We start from the raw sequence: 25,892 nt of genomic DNA, 5'->3' as shown, positions 1-25,892 counted from the left end.
CTGTATGCTCTTACTGACCACTGAGCTTCATTTTTATATCTTTGCATACAGCATACATCATCATCACCATAGTCATCACAGTCATACCCCTTTTTTGAGGTGTGAGAGAAACTAAGATAGTAAATGGATAAGAAACATATGGTGGGCAGTGCTGTCAGCAGTTCTGCTGGTGGATTTCCTCCATAGTATTTTGCCTATCAAATTAGTAAAACAGATGCAGTGTGAGTTTCAAATAAGAGGCTGATAGGTAGAGATAAGAAGTGTTAGTGTTAGAGTGAGTGTTCGGTGGGGTGGGGGGTTACCCTCGACCTTTCAGCTGAAATAAACAGTACACAGTATCTGGCCTATGCTGTATCTGATTAAGACACACACACACACACACACACACACACACACACACACACATTTGATCGTCTATCTTTATCATTTAATTTTGAGGCAAATCTTATTTCCCTGAGGCCAGTTCACCTAAAATGAACATAATACAGATGTCCTACCTGTGGGAAATGGAATAGAAATTTTACAAATAAGTTGTTAGTCGGTCTACACATGTTATCTGTCCTTTGTGGGTGTTGTAAAATTGTTCTTTTTTTGTTCTATTTTGTTTTTCAAATGTTTATTTTACTTTTTACTCTTTCCTCACACTTTATAGACCAAATTATTGCTAGGTTGATTGAAAAATGAATATGTAGATACCTGAAATTGAAAAATATAATTAGTTCTCTCCTTACAAGAGACGCTGTATGTAAGATATATTAAAGATAATATTTTCCAAATCTAATTCTAAATCTTAATCCTGGACTGAAATCCCAGAGATGATGACGCATTATTTTGGCTAAAGTGAAGGCCAACGAATATTATCTTCTTTCAGGGGTTTTCACCATCATTCCATCTTTGTGCGGACATTTGATGTCCCCAAGTTCAAGACCATGTGTACTGTACTTGAACTTGCAAAGGAAAAGAGACAGGGAAAGAAAAAAGTACTTTCCTGCCTATTAGTCATGGGGCAACCCATTTCTTTTGCCAAAGGTCAGCTATGAAAGAACAACAAGCAGTTCTTTAGGCCACACTCAAAAAATAAATAATATTTTTATGTATGTAAATCACCTGATAGTATCAGGCGTTAAACATTGGGTGAAGTACTTCTATAGAGAACAAAGCCTTGCAGCTCATGTGCTGGGGGGCTACATTGGTATTTGGTGTTATGTTTATGGTTTTTTTTGTCCTCTTACACTTAGGTAGGTGAGTACATCATAGTGTATATTTAAAATAATTCATCCTGTTCAGTATGACACAAAGCTTTTAATTCCATTTCCAAGCTGACCTAAAATTCTGCGAAACCTCTAAGATCACATGAGCAGAAATAGCTGGTATGAAACATTCATAGAGTTCTAGAAATAAATGCAGAATGGGGGAAAGGTAGTTGATCAATGTGTCATACAGGCACTACATATGTGTTGTTAATGCTGGCCTCTACAGGGGTCTGGATAATACCATAAATATATTGCTCTACCACTGAATTTAGAATTTTATATTTTACAGTTATAGTGCTAAGAATTTAAAGTAATATATGTTTGTATAGTATAACTTTCAATAAATTAGTTTCAGCTTTGTTAATTTCATTGTACCTATAAATATTTTTTTCATTTAGAATTTCTTCCCCGAGGTGAAATATTTTCAATAGAGATTACACTTTGAAGTTCAAATATGGTTTTGAGTCACCCAACTTCTTTTTTCCACTTAATCAGATGATTAATATGAAGCCGCAAAGTCCGGTCTCATTCTGTGTGTTGCTAAGATATTACTCTATAAAAAACAAAGCATCCTTTGGTTTACAGTGGAGTATTACGTCAGCGTCACAAACCATCAACATGCACCCTACAAAAGCAGATTTCATCAATGTCATATATACAGAGACACAGGTATCTCATGTAAACTGTATGATATTTTCATGCTACAGTTCACTGTGACACTTATCTGGCTCAATGAGCAACATATGGAGCATCACAGATAGTGTATATGACCCCATGTGTGGTTCTTATTTTGTAGTTTCCTGTGGTTTATTTGGAAAAAAAACCCACTGTATGTAACAAATGGAAACTGATAGTAAAAAGGAGTCAACGGTACAGTAACAAGTGATAAGGATGAACTGGGGGAGAGGGCTGAAGTAGGAGTTTAGGTCCAATTAAGTGGAAACAAGGCATGTTAATTGCATTTATTTGTGAAATAACTTTATGTATTTGCTAAATTTCTGGTGCCAACAGTTGAATGTATTATTTTGCCTTGTGTTTGTCTAATTTCTGTTTAGCTCTTACATTGCTCTATGAACTGCAAGGAAGCAGAATAAGCAACATTAGATCAATGTAGGCATCCATTTTTTCCACTGGAAAGCTACAGATTGATTAACAGCTGATACTCAGTGGCAACAGTGACCAATGAGTATGTGTAACGCCAGAGATAGGGTCACCTTACCGCTGTTGTAAAAATCCCTTATGCGTGAACACCAGAGATTCAGTGATTAATACATTATCACTTCAGGTGGAAATTTAACTCCAACTACTCATTCACAATGACACAGTACTCAGGAAGATCATTTCTTATTCAAGGTGTATGACAAAGATAATTTGGTTTGGTTTTTGTTAGTTGTAGCTGATGTTATGCTCCAGCTCTCAATGATGAAATATTTGGCTAAATTGCTACTTTTGCCACACCTGCGATTTGAGAGTCAGTAAAATCTATAAAATAACATCATAATCAGATGTTTTTGCAACTACTGTACTGTGTCCAGGAGGAAGAGCGGCACTGGCCTGTTTGAAGCCCACAGCTGTATTGTATACAACAGTCTGGGTTTTTTCCTGCTGTTTATCAGCCTTCAGTTACAGGTTTCCAATTCATCAAGTGCTTCTGTCGACACAGGCCCCTTAATAGCTTGGCTTTAATGTTTACCCACAAATCTTTTTTTTCCCCACTTATACACTAATAAAAAATATACCATTGCTAATGACAAACAATTGAGTGTTTTTTTCTTGTATATTCCTTCTACAATTATCACATGTGAAATTTTAGGAAGCTAAGACCATAGGATTGAAAATAATGTTGCCAACAAAGAATTAAGTAAACACACTTTTACATTTAAAGGTTGTGGAGAATTGGTAGAGCATTAAAAAAAAAAAAAAAAACAGAGAAATTTTAATGTAATCTTTATTACATGATTAATTCCAACAATACATTTTTGATGTGTGGGAATCACAATGCAGGAGCGGCAGTGTGAGAAAGAAAAAGGTCTGCACATTCCACTGAGTTAAATAATATCACTTGTACTGCAGAACGAGGCAAATCAAACAAAAGGGTAGGTAACAAGTGTCATAAAAAGTCGGTTTTGCTTGTTTTAGCCCGATTGTGAGGGTTACAATTAAAAAGCAACTTTTGTTTGTAGCTACAGAGTAATAACAGAGATGAACAACCACAAAATGCTGCTGTGTCAAAGTATGGTGAGCCTAGAGGAGCGCTGAAATGTTCGCTGGTGTTTGTTAGTTTGCCTCGTTCTTTGAAGCCTCGTCAAAGTTTTCAACAAGATCTGAAAAAGGAAACAGAAGGGTAAAGAGTGGTGAAGGATAGAAACAATAACAAATAATGGAAATATGAAAATGTCTAAATAATTCTAATTCTAAATAAGCATAATATTGGCATACAATTAAGACTAAATTACTAAATATGTATATAACAACAAATGTCAGCTGTTTGATAAATCAAAAACTCTGTCCAACCAGATACACAAAAACTAAACCTATTAGATCTAATAAGGTCATACTTGTCCAACTGTGATTAGACATAAAAGCAAACACTGAGGTCAGCCTGTTGTGGACTGTTAAAAATGTGATGATTTTAATGTCAGAATATATTACAGAGTTAATACAAATGATCTTAAAAGGGTATGTATGACATTGCTTACCTGGGACCTCATCATCCTCCTCTTCAGCAGCAACCATGGGAGCTTTGTTTTCTCCAGCTATGAAAAAACAAACAAATAGCAAATTGTTGGCAGAGAGCACACAAAACTACTGATGCATGTAAATACATCAGTAAAGGGTTTTTGGGGTACCTGGTTTGGGCAGGGTCTCTGCTAATCTTCTGAGGCTGGTAAGACTGTCTGCTCCCAGCTGGTTTAGGATTCCTGGGAGCATCTCTGTGAGTTGCTTGTTCTCAGCATGCCCTGTGATTGTGAAGGTGTTGGCAGCCAAGGAGGCCTGAACCTTTGGATTATTGAAGTGGATCACTGTCCCCTGGTTTGTGAACATGTTCACCTTCAGGGCAAAACAAAAGGAGTTGAAGGCAACAAAGAGGAAGAAAAATAGAGTTATTTGAGGTTAAGTGGCAAAGCGGATGACGCAACAGTTGGCAAGGCTCTGCCAGTACCAAACACAATTTTCAACAATTGATTGATTTGACTCACTTTTAAAACCCATAATTATGTTAATTTTACTATTGTTGACTACAGAACTGGTCACCAATCAATGATTGGACAGCATTCATACTCTTTAAAATCTAAAACAACATTGTAGACACTTCACTGTAAGCTGTCAGGATATTCATTATTTTAGACTCCTATTATAGAATATTATGTTATTAGTTATTATTTAAATTACCAAGATGATAAACAGAAACATCAAAGCATATGCTGCTTTTTTGCCAACTTTTCTTTAACAATTGATAAACAAATTTTTTTTCAGTGCTGAAATACAGAAATTAAAAGGCTTCATTTGATGAAAATCTGATCCCATGTGAGTCATATTTGGCCTTTCTTATCATATTTATTATTCTGTTATCAAGTGGGGAAACCTGACCTTTCAGCAATAACATCAGGAAGAAAACATGTCTGCCTACTTATTTCTGTGCATTTCAGACAGAATTTGCTCTACCTCCTCAATGCCAGAGATGTTGTTGACTCCTAGTTTCTTGAGGGAGAACTGCAGCTTCTTGTCATCTGCCGTAGCTGTTCTGTGCACCACCTTCTTCTTTCTGCGGGCTGACCCCTACAGAGCACAACAATGAGCTATAATGTATGAAGCCATAACCCAGGGACAAGACTCATATTTATTAAAAGAAAAAGAAAAAAATGTATTCACGCCATTGACCAGCATGTACTCCAACTCACCTTGCCGCCTATGCGGACCTGCGCCTGCAGTTTGGCGAGCTTCTCCTGGTTCATTATCGACTCCTTCATCTGACAAACCATATTAAGAAATTGAATATTTGCTCACACTCACAATTTACAGTCATTTGGAAAAAGTTATTTCTCACTAGACAGTGCTGGAAAATATACGAAAGCGCCAACAATCATTCCAATAATGTCATCACAACACTGATATGATGTAGGTTTAGATATTCTTATTGACCATGAGATAGTAATCAGAGAGAGAAAGGTACACATGGCACACAAGTCTAAAATTTAACTGGAAACAGACTTTGCATTTACAAATAACTGTGAAAGCTAAAACTCCCCAAAATCCCCCCGTCCCTTTGCCACAAACTAACAAGAATTCACAGCTGCCACGAGCCCCCAAAATAGCTGCACACTTTTCTAGAATCTCGACTCAAGTTCTGCTTAAATCAGACAGAAGTGGGCAGCTAAACTTAGTGGCTAAGTTAGGCTCGCAATGTTCGCCAAAGCCAAGAGGGATGCATTAGCATACAACTTTACAATGTTTGGAAAATTCCCTACTGTCCCCTAACGAGAAGCTCAAGAATGGGAATGTCTTTTTAACCCGTGTTCTCAGAAATTATGACACTGAACTGCCGGCTAGTTAGCAAGCCATGCTAAACAGCTAACTTAGGCCTCTTCAAACTGATGCTAGCGTTGAGGAATGATTGACGTTTTTCTCGCACTTTAACACATAGAGTGGCAACGTGAACTGTTCTTTCTTCATAAAGTTTAAATTATGTCTCTGAGACAGGTTAAAAATGCCACAGAAACGTGAACTGACCTGGGAGTGTGTAAACACGCGGGTCACACCGCAGATAGAAGCTCGGAGAAAGGAGGAAAGCCCGGAAATGACGTAGTCTGATCGATAACTTGCCCGGTGTGCGCACAGTTTTTCAAAATTCATGCTCAAACTTTTATGTGATTTTAATCTTAATCTAGTGTTTTCTAATCTTAAAGCTGTCCTATCATGTTTTTGCAGTTAAACAGATTACATCCAACAATTGTATGCGTACTTAAATGGATCAAAAGTAGTAAACTGGGAAAAATTTGAAAAGGAGATCATATTTATTTTTACGGTAGTAGCAAATATTTTAACTGTCACATAAAATCTTAGTAATAAACTACTATATAAGACATGAATAAACATCAAAAGGTAAAATCGATGCAAGATTTCTCTCTCTTTTTTCAACGAAAATGAAATGTGTTTAATCATAAAAATTCATACTTTCATATTCATACTTTAGGCACATTAGGCCTAAAATAATAAGAATAAGAAGAAAATGCTAAGCAACCCGTCAGTGCTTTGTAAAAAAATAAAATAAAAAAAGTTTTGAAATCCATGTTATCCATAGCGGAAGTAGTCACGTTTATAGTCATGGCGTCCTCCTGTGCACCGAGAGGCAACGTGATCACTCGTTAAAATGAGTAACTTTTGTTTTACTTGGACAACCAATATCGATATCATCTAATTTGAACACATCACAGTTGAAAGAACAAGTTTTCACTCCTGGATATTTCTTTCAAAGGTGAGAATCGTCAGAACGTGGTTTAGTGGAGAATGCTAGCCGGCTAAAGCACACTGTGCTAACTAAGTTGTGCTGCACTGAACACGTTGGGTCAAGTATTTGTCTAATAAACCGGCTTTGTTTTCAAACCAGTAGCCTTACGTGTAATTTTAGCTCTTAGTAAAAGCTTGACTGTAGACATGGTTTATTTTAACGAGCTCTTTATGCACACTTTAAAACTCAACTGAATTAATCTTTTGCCTCGAAATTGTGAACTTGTTAGCTTAGCCTTCTGCATAGTTCGGTGGGTTGTGATGATGTTGTATGTCAAGAATGTGAACTCTTTTTGCCATTCATTTCGCTGAAGTCGATGCCTTGTTTTTGTTCTTGTGGATCAAGCTAATATTGGCTAAACGATTAACCCCTTAACGACCAGTTTGTCACGTTGATTTCCCCTTGAAATAGCGCAATAGCTCCCTTTTTATATGGGGGAAAAAAGCTCCTTATTCTGCGTGAAGTATCATATTCTGTATAAGTTTGTGCCAGCACCTCATTGAAGCTATATTATCACCATACTCTAGACTCCCAGTCTTTTTATGGCTTAATCCATCAAATTAAAGCATTATCAATGTCTTGTGCCTCAATTTATACGACCCCTCTAAGTGGGGTCGAAGAGGTTTAACTAGTCCAGGTGGCATATCTCTATATCTAACCCTATGTTAATGTCTATGTTTGTATTTACTATATCTTCCCAGGTGTAGTATTTAGTGATCAACACTGAAATGGCATCATTTAAACCTACAAAAATCCAAGTCTATCCTAAACTTGGAGAGAAAGTCACACAAGACACACTGTACTGGAAAAACTACAAGGTGAGTCTCTTCTATTGTATGCTATTTGTAATATTTCTGTGAGCAAAAACTGTCATGTATTACGTGTGGTATTTATATTTGTTTCACATTCTTACCAAGGCATCTTTATTTCTTCTCTCACAGGCTCCGGTCCAGATAAAAGAATTTGGAGCAGTCACTAACATAGACTTTTCCCCTGTGGCTCCACATAATTTTGCTGTGACAGCATTCACAAGAGTATGTTGTCTTCACTTCTATCAATTCTGATTTGGTTTTTAAAAAAATTTTTTACATGGTATAATCAGTATTCATTCGTAAACTAAACAATTCTGGTTCCATCATTTCTCGATGAATAATCAGCTATCTAGTAGGCAACATTTGTTTGAGATTTCTTCTCATTCTGACGCTGGTTTCTCTACAGATCCACATTTACGGGCCGTTTTCCCAGGAGCCTGTGAAGTCATTTACACGGTTTAAGGACACTGCATACTGTGGGAGGTTTAGGTCAGATGGTCAGCTGCTTGTGGCAGGATGTGAGGACTCTGTGGTCCGGTTGTTTGATGTCAACGGCAAGGTGGCACTCAGGATGTTCAAAGGGCACACAAAGTATGTATCCCACACACCACTGATTAATTAGGTTTTAGTTTGCGCCTAGCCTAAAGGCTGAGTGTCTTTCCTATGGTTTTTTTTGTCTGGTGCTCTCATCATTTCAAAATAATTGAAGGAGTACACAATGCCTCATTATTCATCATTATTTGCCTTGGAGTATACTGGTGGAAACGATGCATTGGATATAGCTATAAAATGTGACAAAACAAAAGGAGCAAACATGTTTTCTAAGCATACTTGCTTGTAGTGTTTCAGCAGCATACTTTCTGCTGCATATTACAATTTAAGTTCTCACATTTTCAAATTGTGGAACCAGTCCCTGCCAGTTTAAAAGATCTACAGACTGCATATGCTTGTATCAGCATGCACATCATTGTTTTTATGATATTGCATTAAAAAATATATACATTTCAGACCAGTCCGCCACCATTCAAAGCTGCTGCACTTTTCAGGGGCACAGGAGACTTTTATGTTGTAAAGAGAAATTGTTGAATGATGATATCTTGAGTGATCCATCGACTGAAATTCATGATGAGCTCAAGAGTTCTGACAACGTGCAAACTGTCTTACTGACTATAAACATCTCGTCATGAAAGAGAACTGATGTGAATTTTTGTCTTGTACTTTATTTCTGCTCAGGGCTGTACATGTAACTGACTTCACCTCAGACAGTTACCAGATCCTCACGGGGTCGGACGACTACACCTGTCGACTTTGGGACATCCCAAATGCCACGGAGCTCAGCACCTACCAAGAACACACAGATTATATCCGCTGTGGCGTCACGAGCAAACTCAACACAAATCTCTTCATTACTGGTGAGATGGAAGCCGAGATTTTTTTTGAATATGGTGTGAGGAAATTAAGGACATACAATTTTTGGTTCGTTTGCATCAATGGTCGGTGCCTTCCAGAATTATTTATATAGTTTGACAATTTTGTAGCCAGTAGACTTTTTGAATGGAACCACACAATGGCTTTGAGATTAAAGCAACGCAACAGGCATAGCCAGAATCTACCAATGTGTTATTTTCTTCCGTTTTTGTTTTCTACAGGATTTTAAAAATTCTTAATATAAACAAATATGAAAAGGAAGTAACTTGTATAACTAAACTAGCTGAATAATTAATATGAAACTCAGTAGTAACTGCAGAAAATCTGAGTAATCACACTCCAAATGCTGCTGACAGAGGACCGCTGTGCATGGAAGGATGAGGACCAGGATGAAGGATGACTTCCATCTGTTTTTCTGTGACTAATATGTTGTATGTTGTGACTAATTTGTTTTTAATCCTAGGATCATATGACCACTCACTGAAAGTGTTTGATGCCAGAGTGGATAAAAGTGTGATGACCATGGACCATGGCCAGCCAGTGGAGAGTCTGCTTCTCTATCCTTCTGAGGGGCTCCTAGTCTCTGCAGGTAATCAGCAGTATAATCATCACATTCTGTCAGCGCATCCAGAAAATGTGCTATGTAACTTGTTGTCATACCATAGACAAAATACATTATATTTACTGATGCTCAGCCAGGACATTAGAAAACTTTTAGACCGAATTCTCTCTGTCACTCTCTTTAGGGGGCCGCTATGTTAAAGTGTGGGATCTGCTAAAAGGAGGCCAGCCTCTGGTGTCCCTGAGGAACCATCACAAAACTGTCACCTGTTTGTCTCTCAGTAGCAATGGACAGAGACTACTGTCAGGTTCTCTGGACAGGTATGGGACAGGTGCATGCACAGTTGCGTCTCTGACATGGCAGACGAAGGACAAAATGTTTGAAATTGTGAAAATCACAGAGGCCACTTTTGTATGAATCTGATTTAATGCAGTGCTTGTATTTGTCTTTCAGGCATGTAAAGGTGTACAACACAACCAGCTATAAAGTGGTCCACAACTTTGACTACGCTGCCTCCATTCTCAGTCTGGCTTTGGCTGTAAGAAATTACATTCAACCCTTTTTTATCTTTTTTTTTTTATTATTATGAGGTTTCATGTTTGAAGATGAATTAAATGTAGAAGGGTTCATTCAAGTAAGTGAAACAAAATGTTTTATAATTTCACACTAGTTAATTATAGTCACCCAACATGTGAAACTCCTTATTTGGCTGACTGGTCTATAAATGTGCAAAAAAACAAAAAAAACATTTGCACAAATTCGTACAAATACAGAGAGATGAAAAGTGATGGATTCTGTTTCTGCAGCAGCCAACAGAAATATCCCTAACCCTACTGCCAGAGATTTAAATTGAATGGAGAAGAAACAGTACATCCTCTCCTCACGGCGTTGGCATGAGGGTTTAGGGTCTCCAGAACACAATGTGCAACTTCAGATAGTGAACTGACAAGGCTTTCGGATTTCTCCTTTCAATCACCACCACCATCTTTGATTTTGTAGAAAAATGCACTTTAAAAAGAAGTGCCCTCCCAGGTATATTGATGGTAGTATACCATATTGTTACATCAGTCATAGCACAGCATGAAATGGATTTTGTCAGACCCGCTTGCTGCTCCTCAAAGAGATGTGTGAAAAAAGAGTTTGAATTCTTGACAGTAAAACTATGAATATGTCTTTCTCCTCAGCCGGATGATGAGTCTATTGTCGTTGGTATGACCAACGGTATTCTGAGTATAAAACACAGGAAAAGCCCCGAGGAGTCAACGGAAATCTCTGGCCAACAGAGGCGAAGACCATCATATCGTGTTTTTGTGAAGGGGAAGAACTACATCCCTAAACAAGTATGTTTACATTTAGCAATGTAGCTGTGGTTAATGGTGTGAGACATGATGTCAGGTCTGTTGGTTCTCCTTAGTTTTCCCCTAGTGATGCATTGACTGAATGCTACAAAGGACAAGGTCAAACTGTCTCACAGTGGCTAATGTCTTTATTTCTATGTAAAGCTTATGTAACTGTTTTCTTTCTGACTATTGTCAATGTATTTCTTGGTTCTACATCTTTTTCCAGGATGATTATCTCGTCAGTAAGCCGGTGAGACAGCATTTGGCCAAATATGACAAGCAGTTGAAGAAATTTAATGTATCTAAGGCTTTGGATACAGCTCTGGAGGTATGCATTTCATGTATTTATAACATTAACAAAAAGGTTAAATCAGTTGGTATCATTTTTTTTTTTTTTTACATTTAAAGTTCAATTTGCAATATAAAGCAGTTATGTGCTACTTTCCTGTGGCTGTCCTGGATATTAGAATCTGAACAACATTCCTCACACACAAACATATGTGTCAGCAGAGGTAATAAAATATATTTGATTTTATCTATAGTCATGGACAAGACACAGAAAACCCGAGATCACAGTTGCTGTTATAAAGGAGCTGAATCGAAGAGGAACGCTGAAGAATGCTCTGGCAGGAAGGGATGAACAGGGGCTCGCTCAGTTGCTCAACTTCCTCATAGGGTAAGACGCAGATAAAACTTCATTACTCAAGGCTTTATCAAGTGTTGACACAGTGTGTTATTGGGTACACTGAAGTTTGTAGTTTGCAATTGTAGATAAAGTTCTGCAGAAATGTTTTGACATGCGTACGCTAAAACTTTTTCTGTTTCTTCTCCAGGAACTTGGTTGACCACAGGTTTGCTCCGGTCCTTGTAACAGCGGCTGAGATGATCCTGGACATCTATCGGTCAGTAATCGGCCAGTCACCAGTTGTGGATCGACAGTTGCTCCGTCTGCAGGAGCTGCTGGAGAAAGAGATCGACTACCAGCAGGAACTCCTGGAGGTGCTGGGCATGTTGGACACCATGTTTGCCTCCGCCCTCCCTAGGAAGGAAGTGCCATGCTCTGCTATCAGCAGATCAAATGGCCTGACTCAGGGAGAAGCAAGACCACAACTTCAGGCCACCTGAGGCTTGTAATGGGGGGGAAAAACTGCTTTAGCCTGGGTTAGAGTACCTGTACAACTCTGAAACCTCTTTTTGAAACATCAGACACAAATTTCCTGACATGTCAGGCTACATGTCATCAAACAAACATTTTGGCACAGGTTTTAAGAGACTGACCAATCTGTGGTCTCACTCTGGTGTTTTAACTCGGCGTGACTGACAACCAAGCAACAGACAGCAAAGATAACATACATTTAGTGTATGAGGAGTCTTTAAATGTGTGGATGTAAAGCAAGATGTTGCTTTTATCGGAAGTCTTGTAATTACACTTTCAATTGTAAGTGTGTGTGTGTGTATGTGTGTGTGCGTGCGTGTGTGTGTGTGTGTTTGGAAGATTTCACTGTGAATGTCTGCTTTATGTTTTCATAATATTTGCCATTGACAAATGTTTTATAAGCAGATAAAATAAATCTTTGTAATATTGAAATGGATCATAATTGTGGTCAAAGTGTGAAAAATTGGCTCAGCTCACTGTGATGATACTGATTTCAACAGAAACACATATTCAATCCCTCTACTTAGTATTTATAAAATATTGAATTATAAGCATTGAATTATAACATTGTATTTATAAGTTAACATAAGGGCAGTGTTGAGTGTTATGTTATGCACAATATCCGTCAACAGTTCCATGAAGACATTATTATGATGGTGTTTGAACTCATTATCTCTTCATACACAAATACACTAATAACTACTTATATCTGCTTACAGCTACGTCATACTCTTATAAACGTATAAACCATTTATTTTTGAAGTGTTTATATTGCATAACTGCTAAATAGGAAGATTTGAAGTGCGACCATTTCAACGTGAAGGGATCATAACTCTGGCCTCCTCGCTGTTTTATCGCCCTCCATTAGAGGTCGCTGTAACCTCAAACAAACAGTTAACTTTCGCATATAAGGAGGAATTTCCATTTGAGCAGCAGACGGAAGACTGACAGAAGGAGTCGACGCGGACAGAGGGGAAGGATGCTGTGTCAGTGGAGGGAGGCTGCAGGTCAGACTGGAAGCTGCAGCGGCACCGACCGAACCCATTTCTCAACCTGTAGCTTCAACACCCACACCTGAGTTAGCGGTTAGCAGCAGGAGGATGAGTCTGAGCTGAGGTGCTCTTGTGTTTTGCTGAATTAAAGCGCGCTGCCAGGTTTCCTCCGCTGGAGTTTCAGCTCCTGTGAAGGTAAGCACATCAACCATATTTCACCATTTTTTCTACTTTGTTCAACCTGTCTGTTTCCTATGATGTTATTGACAGTATGTCAACACTCGGGATGGTGAATTATAACCCTATAAAGAGAGCCTCCTTTTTCTGCGGCTAAATAGGTCAACATTAAACTATGAGTTAAATTCATTTAAATAATGTTAAAACGCACATAAACGTGTCCAGAGCTAGACTGCTCAGTTTGTGGTGTTTAATAATAAATATCCAGTGTAATTCCAGTAATATCCATGCTGTAATGAGCAGTTTTGCTGTGTCATAAAGCTAGCACACTTCCAAAAAAGTCCTTCCCTCTTTGTTTGTTTATGCCTTACCCTCAGTGTAATATTTGGTCTAATATGATTAGAAATATGTACTTATAAAGGTAACTGCAAAATATAATGTAATTTCATAGAGAACAACTGCCTGAAAAATGGTTGCTGTGTTAAGACCTTGCTGTTGTGTCCAGTTTACGAAGTGGCCACTGATAAGGAACAGATCTGAACCCTGCAGCACTGAAATCAATTGATCTCCTACTTTAGCAGAAACACACACACGCACACATGTGAGAGTACACTACATATCGTCTGCATATCAGATCTGGGCACATTTGATTTTATGGTACCGTCTCTATGCACCGAGGAATAAAGTTTCATCATTAAAATCATTATTCACATACTTGGGATCAAAGGATTATCCTGTCTCATCGGAGGACCTTTGACTCTGCTTGGCACAGATAAGGTTTGATCATCTCTTTAGGATCAGACGAGCACGCAGAATAACCAAACTAACCGAAGAAGTAATGAGCAGTTGCGTGACTACAGTGGCAAGAAAAAGTAAGTGAGTCCTTTGGAGCTATCTGCATTTATGTATAAATTTGTCTTAAAATGTGCTCAGATCTTCTTCTAAGTTACAATTATAAACAAACAATACACTTTAACAAAAAATTGTTTTTTATTCTTGTCCATATGAAACATTCAAAACAATCCCAGTGCAGGCTGGAAAAAGTATGTGAACCCCCGAGGCAAATAACATCAACAAAAGCTAATTGGAGTCGAGAGTTATCAAACCTGGAGTCCAATCAATGAAACAAGATTAGAGGTGTAAGTTAAAGCTACTTTGAGTTGTTAAAAAATACTTAAACAAGCTGAGTTTACTATTCACAAGGATTATCTGCTGATGTGAGCCATGCCTCGCAAAAAAGGGATCTCGGAAGACTTATGATCAAGATATGTTGATTTCCATAAGGTTGAAAGAGTTACAAACTCATCAGTCCACAGTCAGACAAACTGGTGCATGATTACATGGAGCATGGTGTCCATGGAGGAAGCTTCTGCTCTCCGAAAAGAACATCACATGCACGCCTGAAGTTTGCCAAAGAGCAGCGTAACACTACTGGGAAAGTGTTTTATGGAGTGATGAAACTAAGGATGAATTATTTGGGGATGTAGCGCAGTGTGTGGTGTAAAAACAACACTGCACACCAACATGAAAACATCATCCCAGTGGTGAAGTGCGGTGGAGGGAGCATCATGATTTGGGGCTGCTGGGCCTAGACAGCTCGTCATCATTGAGGGGAAAGTGAATTCCTAAGCTTAGCACCCAGCACCGTGAATGTGTAGTGTCTGTGTTCATTAAAGACACGAAAAATTGTAACTGTTTGTGTGACATTAGCTTTAGCATGTTTGTGTTTGTAAGTACTTGTTGTTTAGATGAAGATCAGATCACATTTTATGACCAATCAATGCAGAAAACCAGGTCATTCCAAATGGTTCGTTTACTTTTTCTTTCCACTGTACACTGAGTGTGAGTTTTTCTTTTTTCTTTTTTTTTTATGTGTGTGTGTCTCATATATTTCTGTCTAATGTCTTTGCCTGCAGTTGCTGTGCAGATGGAGCTGAGCAGGAGGAAAGTGCCTCTGTATGTGAGTATGTGCTCCAGTATGCAGTCAAGTTTGAGACCAGCTTCTCCATTTAATCTCAAGAGTTAGTTATCCCTCTGCAAAATCTCTGCAAATTGGGTTTGGCATTCATTGAGAGATCAGCAGCCTCTTTTATAAAAACCAAAAGTCTGTGGCAGAGATTTTCTGTCCATCTCAAGGCCAAAATATAACAGCAAATAGCATCTAATATCTGAAGGGATGCAAATATTTTCTCCTCGTGCATCAATATAGTACATGTTTCATCCACTGAGCTTACTGTATGTACAATTGTATAAATGAGACTGTATTAAAGAGTTGACACTGGGGTTGATGAGGGCACCATGATGACGGGAGACTGATGTTTTCCACGCTGATCAAACAGGGATCTTAATTGGTCTTTGTATGGAACACTTCTGGGTTTTGCAGTTGGATTATTTGAGCACTGAATCATAGTTTCTTATGGAAAAAAATAACCTTATCCATCAGCACAACAGTGACAATAGCAGCCTGGCACTTATGTACGTAACTAGCAAATCAGTAACTCTGTGATTCATTCACAGCGATGTTTTTTATTTGTATTTTACTTTAGTCAGAGTTGGAAAGGAACTTGTATTTGCTATCAGTTTGATTTGTGATGTGGCTGGTAACGCTAAGCCTTTGAATGGATCTGTTGTCTGTGAGGTCAAACTGTAGTCAAACAGGGCAGGACTGCAGTCAAACATTTTTCTGTTGGTTTCAGTTTGGGATCTTAACAATGTACTCAAACATTAATATGAACTAATGCTTTTCTGAAGATCAAAGGAGGAACACACTGCCCACTTCGTATTCACTCAATCCTAATTTGACATGTTTTAAAATGCTCTTTTGCTTTTACTCAAGATTACTAAAAGGTTACCAAACTTTTATTGTGGACACACCATCTGGGCCATTTCATGTAATGAAGCACCTGCTGTTCAGATACTGTGCTTGCTTTCTATAGAGGCCCACAAATGAATGAATGAATACATTTATGCAACATTTCAGTTTTAAAAGCAGATGATAGCTTGTAAAACTGGAGAAAATTAACCAGCGTTTGAACAGTCATGTTAGCAAATCTGTGAGGCTCGTAGCAAAATGCTAACACCAGTGTGCTAAAATGGCCACAATCACAATACTAACTGATGTTTAGCAGGTAATGTTCATCATCTTAGCCTGTGAGCATGCTAACATTTGCTAACTGGTACTAAAATGTAATGCACAGCTACGTTTAATGGGAATGTCATTAGTTTTGCTAATGTGTGACATTTAAATAATTTTTGACCTGCTGGTAAGAAATGTTACCAGTTATTTTGATTCATCCTCAATTCATGGATTGAGATATTTCATTCAAAACCGTATATGTCAAACTGCTGCTGACGTTAGAGGAAAATTCAGGGATTCACCAAAATCTTTAGGATACGTTATCTGGGAACCATGAGTGTTTGTGCCAATCAATCTAGCAGATGTTGAGATATTTCACTACTGTAGATCATTGAAAACTCTCACCTGCTGGTGGCTCTGGACATCTATGCCAAAATGCATGGCAATCCGTATAAAAGTTTTTAGATTCAAAGTTTGTTTCTGTCCATTCTTCCTCTGCGTCTGACAGTCCCCACTGTTACGCCCAGTGTTTCGTCTAGAGGCCACAGCGTCATTAGTGGTCAACATCTGCTCAATCACACAGAGGTGAGGAGTCTTACTGAAGGCACAGGAGAAGCTGTGCAGATATTACAGAATTTGTGGTTAACCCGATTTCCTCTCTTAATCAAAGAAGGGAGGGAGAAAGAAATGGATGAGTGAACCTGAAGGAAGGATTAAGTCAGACGGAGAGACATGGAGGCAGGATTACTCACCAGTGTCTCTATCTGAGACAGAGAGAGGAGTAAAGCCCGATAGTGGTATTGTGTGAGAAATCAGGTCAGCTGTTGAGGTGATGCAAGGCTAATAGCTAGACTTTTTTAAGAAACACAGAGAGACTGCTTATAAAAAAGAAATACCGTCACTCTTACACTCTTATACCATCCAACACTAATCCGGGACGTTCATTGCATTTCAAGTCAAGCCTTATAATTTACATTTTTGCTGTACCTTCTTTCACGCAACCTGTCTCCTCCACTTCTTCTTCAGTCAGTCGTTTGATATGTTTCCCAGAATAACCCACACAGTGTGTCTTGTGGCTTCACTGCTATTGAGGACAAACTGATATCTTCTTGGTTCTTGGTGGCTTGACTCTAAAAAGCAGGCTAGTGGCCCGGGATGATGTTTTTATTCTGAGGGACTGAAACTAAAACCTGTGTTGCCAAAGGGGCAAAAACCAATCAATGCTGCTTTTTGATGTTTTTTTTTTTTTTACTTAGATTGAAATCAAAATTGTGTCAATTTAGACAAAGTTCTGTATGATCATATGACTATTTGAGTATGGTATCAAAACTCTGTTACTCTGGTATTAGTCCAGGATCAAAAACCTCAACCAATACCCAGCCCTAGATTGATCACAGAACAACTCAACCTGACGTTCTGAAGTGAGGATTAATAGTCCAGTGAGGCAGACATACACAACATGTTGTCACACCCACTTCTGTCCTACACAAAGTTTTTTAAAGGGTACCAGTCATATCGGTACCCTTAAAGTCACGTCGGTTCTGGTTCATATCGGTGTGACTGTTCTGCCCTATTCCAACTTCTCCTGCCTCAAATCAGGAGTCTAAAGTGTTCTGGCCTGTTGGGATCAGGGCAGGTCTTTGCAATAGACACTGAGACATTCCTGCTTTTATTGAGGGGGAATGTTTTATTGTACCCTCAAGAGGAATGCTCTCAGGGGATTTGGTGTGCTTCACAGAAATGTAGAACACAGCATCAGAATAGAGCCTTACTTTAAAATGAGCCTGTATCTTTAGGAATAGAAATATTTTTTGCTCTCTAGCATCTTTCTTCTTTATTTTCTTCTTCATTTTTTCCTCTCAACCTCTTTCACCTTTCTTTATCTCAGGGCCAGGCCAAGGTATTTGCATTGCTGGAGGGTTTAGACTCGGTGCCAGAGGATGCAGAGGTCTACGTTGTTTTGGAAGGATCCACACTGGTCCATGTCACCAGGGCTCAGAGTGACGTCATGCTCTGCTTTATAGTGCCTGGTATGTGTGTGTGTATGTCTGTATGATGTGTACTGTATTTCTGTGTTATTGAATTATGTGTATGTTGTCATTTCTTTTGTGGTAATTTGCTGTGTTTGACCTTCAAATGGAAGAATCTATCTAGAAGAATATCTTCAGAAGTTAAACTGCACATCCTGACAATCCCAGGTTTTCCACTCCTGTCTGTTGTGGACCGAGGCGCGATATATCACCATTTGAATCTTCACACACACATACACAGTCTGTGGGTTGAGGTCTGGAAGGACACAGAATCTTATCAGCTTCCTGTCAGGAGGGAAACAGCACCATAAACAGTATGTCAACATTACTGAGCCTCTGTGTAGACTGACACAGACAACAGGCAGTCCTGCAGGGTTGTGTGCACAAACCTGATGGACTATTAAAACCAGGTCTCCTTCTCCATCAAAAAAGAAAACATGCTTTTATTGACATACAAAAAGAAAATCTGAGAACATGTTTAATTACACTCAAGCATTTTCTAAGTTACTGAGGCTCTGGGCTGAAATATTTAAAGCATCGTTAAAGTACTCTACCAGTGCTTTTGTATTTTTGGCTTGTTACCTATGCTTGCTCATTTGATACAGACCGCTTATGTTTTTATATAGATGTTAGTTCATTTTGTTACGGTTTGAAACAGACACTTGAAAGTTGTTTGAAATATGTAATCAAATCACTTTGGGCATTTTGTCTGCTGCATTTTTGTTGCATTGTCGCAGACAGAGTTTTATCATAGAGTGGATAATGACTACATGAGTCTCTTATTGTAAAGAGGTATAAATCTGTCTGGAGTAAAGTCTGTCTTTTGCTGTGTTGTCTCTTTAGGACATAACTTGGCTGAGATGGTCTCTGTCCAGGCCTACCTGTGCTCTGAAACCACACCCCTCACCTGGGTGGGTGGGGCTTCACTCGAGTATGTCCAAGATGATGCTCAGGTAGGGAAGCCGTACAAATAAGATCCTATACATTGCACGCAAGGTTGTGTATTCCTCCGTTAAAAGATTTTCTGCTCGTACACAGTGTAGTGTAAAGTGAATCACTTACGTACCTCCAGTAAAATCATCTGTGGTAATTTTGTCATTACTGTTTTTTAGCATTGTTTACCAGTTATCACAGTTTTGCATCTTATTCACGACTGCTCTGTTCTCAGGACCTTGCAGAGCACCTGGTGATCCATGGACATTGTCTGAGCTCCACGGATCACAAGGAGCTGAGAAGCCTCTTCAGCCTGGGCCAGGAGAGTTCTCGCTGGGCTATGGATCGTCGCGTGGCCCTGGCCATGGCGAACCTGGATATCCCGCGAAGCTGGAATGTCCTGGGGAGCCACAGTGGAGACGGTGAGAGCAGGATTATCTTATCCTGCTGAACGGCATTCCTGCACAGATATGTTGATCAAAAGCAATTTGGGTTTTATTACAATTTTATAACAATGTCAATAAAACGTTACAGTGCAAATTGACAGTTGGGAAAGATTTAATAGGTTGAGATTGGTTTAAAAACAGACACAGTTGTGTCTAAAGAGGGACTTATTTTATCATTTACATGTCTGTTCATGAACAAAAATTCTTGAGGGCACTTAGCGAGCAGAGCAGAGGTCTCAGCATCGTGCTGGAAACTTGGAGCCAGTGCTATCCAAGGAGAGTGAACTCCTCAACTCTGCTTCCATCCACTCTCCTTCTACTTTCACCTTCCATCATTCCCATTTTCCATGCTCACCGAGTTGAAATCGGAAGTGAACACGGTCACATGTGTGCTCCTGTCGAATTCATCAAAGCCAATTAAGCAGCGTGTAATGTGGTTAATAGAGCCTTCCCATCTGTAAATATCCCTAGGCAGAGCTCAATAAATCTCAGGACGAGTGTGTGTGTATGCTGCCTGTGTGTGTGTCTGTGTGCGTGTGCGTGTGTGTGTGCTGACCACCGTGTATACTAGATGCCACTGTCTGTTCGTATTATCTGAGTGTTCGTGTGGGGCCACCTACATAAATAACAAACTAGATTTAGTGTTAATATAGTTATGGCAGTCTGTTTCATCGCAGCGTCTCCCACTAAATGTCTGCAGTTAATTCAATAATACTGCTTGTTATGACATCACTGTCGTTGATGCTGTATGCGACTGAATTATCAACCCCCAACTTTCCTCTCATAGTTACCGTTTCTTCACAGTGCATTCTGCGTTTTTAAGCCGCTGGAGAAAACTCATTACTGTCACAAAATCAAGAAACGGCGCCGGAGCTTAGAATTATTGTGTCCTCTGTGGACTGAGAGCAGCTCTGAGAAGTCCAGCATTAAAATTTTCAGCTGGCAAAAGTGTTAACTTGCGAAATCTATCTTTATAGCTTAACAAGACCTGCACACTGCTGGATTTTTGGATACAGAATATCCTTGGACAAAGAGAACTGAAGTCTGTAAAGTAAATCTAGGTTTGCTTTCACCAGTTCTTGTCTGTTTGTTTATTTTAAAGTAACCTCACTTTTGCACCAGTTTGGAACCATGCATTGCTATGTGTGTGATATGTGGGTGAGAAGGGCTTTTATCCTTATGTTTCCTAATACTTTCTGCTGCCCACTATAACACAAAGGTAAACAGGACAAGACACATATTTGTTTAAATAAACAAAAGAAAAGGGCTTTCAGTTTAGTTTATATTTGACAGATCCCACATCAACACCAATATGTAAAATTACATCCTCCACCTTTGTAGTTAAATAACCCACTGCAGTGAATATCAATTGGGAAAAATGATTCATTTTTGTGTGCTGATTGTGTTTGATGGTCGTGTTTTAGGCTTTAGTTTGTGGTGTCACTAAGTAATATCCTTCAGTCAGTGTAGACCGTACGACCAGTGTTTGTTTTCTAATGTAGTTTTCCTGTGATTCATCATGATGTTTGACTCCCTGCCTCCTGCCGCATTTTCGCAGTGTTAGTGAGTGATGTGCAATTGAGTCAGACAGCATCTGTCTGGACTCATTGTACCTCCTGTGTGTGACCTCAGACCTTTCTGAAAGCTGCCACACGCTGCTTATTGTCATTCAAGTCAATGTAACTCCTGCAGTTGCTTTTATAATTTTGAGTTATTGCAGTTGCTGCTGAAACAAAACAAAAAGCAAACGTTATGGGCTTCTTCAAACTGGTAATGACTACAGGGTTTGTTTGTAAAGGCTTGTATGTTGTGTCTGTTATTTTGTCCAGCAGCCTGGGAGTTGCTTTTATGATGATATTATGATTTTACCTTGACCACAGACTGAACTGTGTTGTCCATCTGTATATTTTTTAAAGAACAATGCGAGAAATGGAAGAGATTGGAATATTTTAACATTATTGTGAATTCATGCTGCACCCCTTAAAATAGAACTGTACATTTCCAAGCTTACCAGTTGCTTGACTGTGGCTGATTTCCTGCAGGCCAGTTACCTGGATACAGATCTCGCTGGAGTGCGGTGAGTGGCAGACACAGAAATAAGAAGCTGTCACCACTTTGTTTGAAAGCTTTTATTACCTTAAAGTGGGTCAGTGGAGCAGAGGGATCCAGTGCTGTGCAAGAGGAGAAATCAATCATTGACATCTAGGTTAATTATCATGGAGGTGGTTATCAAGACAAGAATGTTGGCATGTTCGTTTTCCTCCTATTTTTCTCACATCCTGTTTCTCACTTGTTTTTTTCTCTTCTTGCTGTTAATTTCACCTCCCTCCTCTTTTTTTCCATTAGCTCCCTCTGCATTCATTTAATCTGTTCAGAATATCATTTATGTTATTATATTTCTCCCCTCATCTCCAGAGCACAGTCCCAGGGAGTCCCCCCTCCACCTGGCCGTGCGTTGGGGTCTGTGTCGGCTCGCGGAGCTGTTGCTGTGCCAGCCGGGGGGTCTGATGGCTGTCAGTCTGCCAAACGAAGAGGGAGTCACGCCGATGCAGCTGGCACAGGCAGCGGGCAACACCGAACTCCTGGAGCTGCTCACACAGTAAGCTCATAAGCTCCAGCAGGGCACTTCAGGGAGAGACACTGACAAATGAATCACTGTTCTCCTGTAATAGTATGCGGTCTGTGCAGAGCTTTCCCACTCACAACAGCAAGGGAAAGCATTCCAAATGTAGAAACAATTTGGTTTTAAGTCAGCAATTACCCCAGATAATCTGCATTCTTTAGATTCTCACATACTGTAAGTATACTGGTTCGAAGTACAGTTTACGAACACATAAAATGCTAAACACCTGTTACCTGTCAAACTGAGGAATGTTTTGTGCTCCATCAGTTGGGCTCAATGTGGATCCATAAATCTTTAGCACAGCTTTATAGGTCTATTTACATGTCCTGAAAAACCAGGAGACCATCACGTGCACTGAGTGACAGGACTTTTAGAAATGAGTTGTGTATTCTAATCATTCTCAAAAACAGTATTTTTATGTGATTCGTGATTAAACAAATCCACCTGTTGTGCTGCAGTCCACCCAACCCTCTAGCTACACCTCCAGCAGGTCTGTCCCAGGTGTGGGCAGACCGGTCCAGATTGCTGAGGTTCTGTCATGACACGGGGAACCTGACTCTGACCATCCGGCAAAACCTGAGGTGGAGCTCGGAGGAAAGCCGGCATGCAGACATCCTGCTTCTCAGAGACCGGCTCAGAGATGAGGACTTCCTCAGAGAGGTGAGCGGGCCAGTGTTGCCTGATGCTTGTAAAGAGTTCTTTACATCAGTAATATCTATAAACTCAAGATTGACACGAAACAACATTAATGATTATGATCAAGCATTAGAATGAACCTGTTATTAATATGGACTAAAAATCACTAATTGGGTCTTTCTAAGGGAACCTCATGCATTAACAGAGACAGTTTTTTGCTGCAACTGATTTGCCTGAAAGTGCTGTTAAAATAAAGCCGGATGGGATTGTGTAATTAAGTGAGCTTTGAGTCAAAATCGGTCTATCTGCGGTTTGTATATGTTATTTTAATGTATATCTTCATTTAAAGCATTGTCTGTTCTCCATCAGGTGAAAGCACTAAGGAGGGAACGGGTGGAGACCCTCTTAGGGAAGGAAGAACTAGTGGATGATCCTGCAGAGAACGGTATCATACCCTCCCTAATCTGCTTGCTTTTTGGGATTTGGGAGGCTTGGTTAAACTAAGCCATCCAATCTAAGCTCTTCTCTTTTATGTTGCAATGGGCTGCAAGGAGGTTATGTTTTCACCCATGTCTTTTTATTTGTTACGCAGAAAATACTGGACCAATTTGTACTGAACTTTGCGGAGGGATGATCCAGGGAAGAACCTGTTAAAATTTGGGGCAGATCCAGATCATTTGCTATAAATTTTAATTATTTTCTCAGAAGTGTGGTGTATGTTGTTTGTCATTAGCCTTGGCTGAGGTCTCCGCTCTCTGAGTGCCCCTCTAGTGCGTTTGTTCTAGTGTTTAATGAGGCTAGATGCTATCAGGCTACAAGACTGATAGGACTGTACTGCCCTCCTCTGGGGGTTTCGGGGTGCTGCAAGTCTGTGAAAACATCCAGAGAACAAACAACCTGTACGTTAAAGTAATGCTGACAGATTAGTTTATTAATAGATGATGAATGATTAGTTGATTGTGCTTTATGATTGTCATTTATTAAGCAATAACTCAACAAACATTTTCCTCTTTACATATATATATTTTTTTAATAATCTCTCTTAGTTTAGCATGTTAGCATGCTAAGATCTGCTAATTAGCACTAAATACAAAGCTCAGCTGAGGCTGATGAAAGGGAATGTCATGTGTTTTGCAGGTATTTAGGTGAACCATAAACCAAAGAATCAGACAAATATATATTTTCACCTGATGATGGAGCTACAAGATAAGTCCGGAGATCACAAGAGTCATATGTATTATACAGAAGGAGGCATTAGGACACATTGTCTGGTGATCATGAATATCTGAACCACAGTTTGTGCCAATCCATCAAGTAGCTGTAGATGATATTTCACTGGACAAGAGAAAACGTTGACCTGCTGGTGGTGCTAGAGGAAAAGTCAGGGGATCAACAAAGTCATTAGGATTCAGCCTCTGGGCATCACAGTGTTTGTAAAAATAATTCACAGCAGTCCAGTGAATAGTTGTTAGGATGTTCAGTCAGAACTAAAGTGGTGGACCAACCAACAAACAGACCAAGTGTCATGCTGTTAGCAAGGCTAAAAATACACAGTGTGTCCCCTCTCCCTCTCTGTCTTTCTAGTTCTCTCCCCCTATCTATAGAGCAACATTTGAGGCAGCTGGCATCATTATATCGGTCCTCACTGAATGTGTTTTATGCCATCATGCTGAGGCACAGAAAGACCTCGGTCAGATTAGGGTTGTTGCTTCTTATAACATTAAATCTTTTCCCAGCCTTTGCTTTCATTTTATATTCTTCCTGTCATAATTTCTTGTCTCTGATTTTCTCTCCGAACCTATATATCCTTTATGGGTTGCCACTACTTAGCTCTCCTACATTTCCTGCCTTTATATTTTTATGTGACCCCATGCCGCACATCAAACCACCCGTACACTAATTTCTGTATGTCGCAGTTTTGTTTCTGGTAAGGGATCGTAGACTGTGTCCTTTGATCTGGGATGCACATGGTAGTTAAATGAAAACAAAGGAGATCAAGGCCACACGGTAAAGATCCCCCCAGGTTATGAAAAGGAAACAAAACTAAGACTTGACATGGTATTGTTAAAAACTGACAAACATCTGTGCTTACTTGAGTGTCGTTTGAAGTTTAATGGTTGCTGTATGGCTGCGTCTGAATATGTTTTCTCCTCTTTCAGCTCTGTATCCTGATATCAATGGAGGAAACTCTGCTGTAGAAGAAAATGTGCGTATTTGATGCATCTCAACATAAAGAAGATACATGCAGAGCTATAGACTGAAATATGTACCAGAATATATTGCACTATTTGTAATTTCCCTACAACTTGTGCTTAAACAACTTTACCTGAACCAAAACCTTCCAGAAGAATTATGTGCCTTTGTCTATTTTTGCAACAACAGGTGCAAAATCCTCTAATTTCAAATTTTAAAACTCTCAAAGCTCCATTCAATCTCCATGAACATCTGCATTCGCCAGTGGCAACCTGTGGTCGTGGCTTGAGAACAAGGCACTGACTGATCAATGCTCCACATTGTTTCACTCTCATTGTTAAGGTGTTGGAATTGGCACCTTGCACGCGCCACTGAATAGCTGACTTTGTGCGCGGTCAAGTGTGCATTTCATGTTTTGAGACGTGTGGCATGTGCACATGATTCTGGTTAACCAATAGGACCTGTTTTATGTGATACAGATGGTTACCTAATTAATCTTTCTCAGTGACACACCTAGGCACTCGCCAAACACTTGCCTTTCTGTACTTAGTTCTGCTCTTGCTTTTGTTCCCTTTTCTTCACTCAGGACTATGAGGAGCCACTAATGTTTTGCCTGAATGAGGAGGACGAAGAAGACGATCCATCGCAGTCTGTCTCTGGTAAAGATTTTATTTTTTAAAGTTCCTTTCTAAGCAAGGTTCCTTTTTCTCAGAAGCCTGTTTATAG

General features: G+C 39.4%; 4 protein-coding genes and 1 long non-coding RNA gene across 5 annotated transcripts in view; 4 read left to right on the top strand and 1 right to left on the bottom strand.

Annotated features, from left to right (window-relative positions):
• Nucleotides 1–3,246: 3,246 nt before the first annotated feature.
• On the bottom strand, nt 3,247–6,120 carry LOC111236478 (transcription factor BTF3 homolog 4-like). The gene is made up of 6 exons (XM_022765218.1): nt 5,985–6,120; nt 5,156–5,224; nt 4,920–5,033; nt 4,103–4,304; nt 3,953–4,009; nt 3,247–3,577 (listed from the first exon to the last, which is right to left on the bottom strand). Exons 1-6 carry the CDS (start codon nt 6,105–6,107, stop codon nt 3,531–3,533), a joined length of 612 nt encoding a protein of 203 aa, XP_022620939.1. The 5' UTR covers nt 6,108–6,120; the 3' UTR covers nt 3,247–3,530.
• A 456-nt stretch (nt 6,121–6,576) lies between these two features.
• On the top strand, nt 6,577–12,492 carry utp15 (UTP15, small subunit processome component). Its single transcript, XM_022765255.1, has 12 exons — nt 6,577–6,729; nt 7,464–7,580; nt 7,704–7,796; nt 7,981–8,165; nt 8,808–8,986; nt 9,466–9,591; nt 9,749–9,884; nt 10,018–10,102; nt 10,749–10,904; nt 11,131–11,232; nt 11,447–11,580; nt 11,738–12,492. The coding sequence occupies exons 2-12, from the start codon at nt 7,491–7,493 to the stop codon at nt 12,027–12,029; spliced, it is 1,578 nt and encodes a 525-aa protein (XP_022620976.1). The 5' UTR covers nt 6,577–6,729; nt 7,464–7,490; the 3' UTR covers nt 12,030–12,492.
• A 642-nt stretch (nt 12,493–13,134) lies between these two features.
• On the top strand, nt 13,135–18,282 carry LOC111236543. Its single transcript, XR_002665726.1, has 3 exons — nt 13,135–13,247; nt 15,146–15,189; nt 18,194–18,282. It is a non-coding gene; the product is annotated as an uncharacterized LOC111236543 (long non-coding RNA).
• Nucleotides 18,283–18,284: 2 nt separating this feature from the next.
• On the top strand, nt 18,285–24,577 carry LOC111236457 (rho guanine nucleotide exchange factor 28-like). Its single transcript, XM_022765190.1, has 7 exons — nt 18,285–18,335; nt 19,179–19,288; nt 19,504–19,690; nt 22,130–22,313; nt 22,796–22,997; nt 23,343–23,418; nt 24,558–24,577. The coding sequence occupies exons 1-7, from the start codon at nt 18,314–18,316 to the stop codon at nt 24,575–24,577; spliced, it is 801 nt and encodes a 266-aa protein (XP_022620911.1). The 5' UTR covers nt 18,285–18,313.
• A 1,118-nt stretch (nt 24,578–25,695) lies between these two features.
• LOC111236542 (rho guanine nucleotide exchange factor 28-like) overlaps nt 25,696–25,892 on the top strand; it is a 26,180-nt gene continuing 25,983 nt past the window's right edge. Inside the window, exon 1 of the mRNA XM_022765312.1 lies at nt 25,696–25,825. Within this exon, the coding sequence (XP_022621033.1) occupies nt 25,771–25,825 (55 nt within the window). The 5' untranslated portion in view covers nt 25,696–25,770. The remainder of the gene's footprint in view (nt 25,826–25,892) is intronic.

This window comes from Seriola dumerili, unplaced genomic scaffold, assembly GCF_002260705.1.
Source record: "Seriola dumerili isolate Sdu_G_001 unplaced genomic scaffold, Sdu_1.0 BDQW01000668.1, whole genome shotgun sequence".
Lineage (NCBI taxonomy): Eukaryota > Metazoa > Chordata > Actinopteri > Carangiformes > Carangidae > Seriola > Seriola dumerili.
Note: the sequence above shows the minus strand (reverse complement) of the source record. Positions and strands in the feature narration are given on the sequence as shown.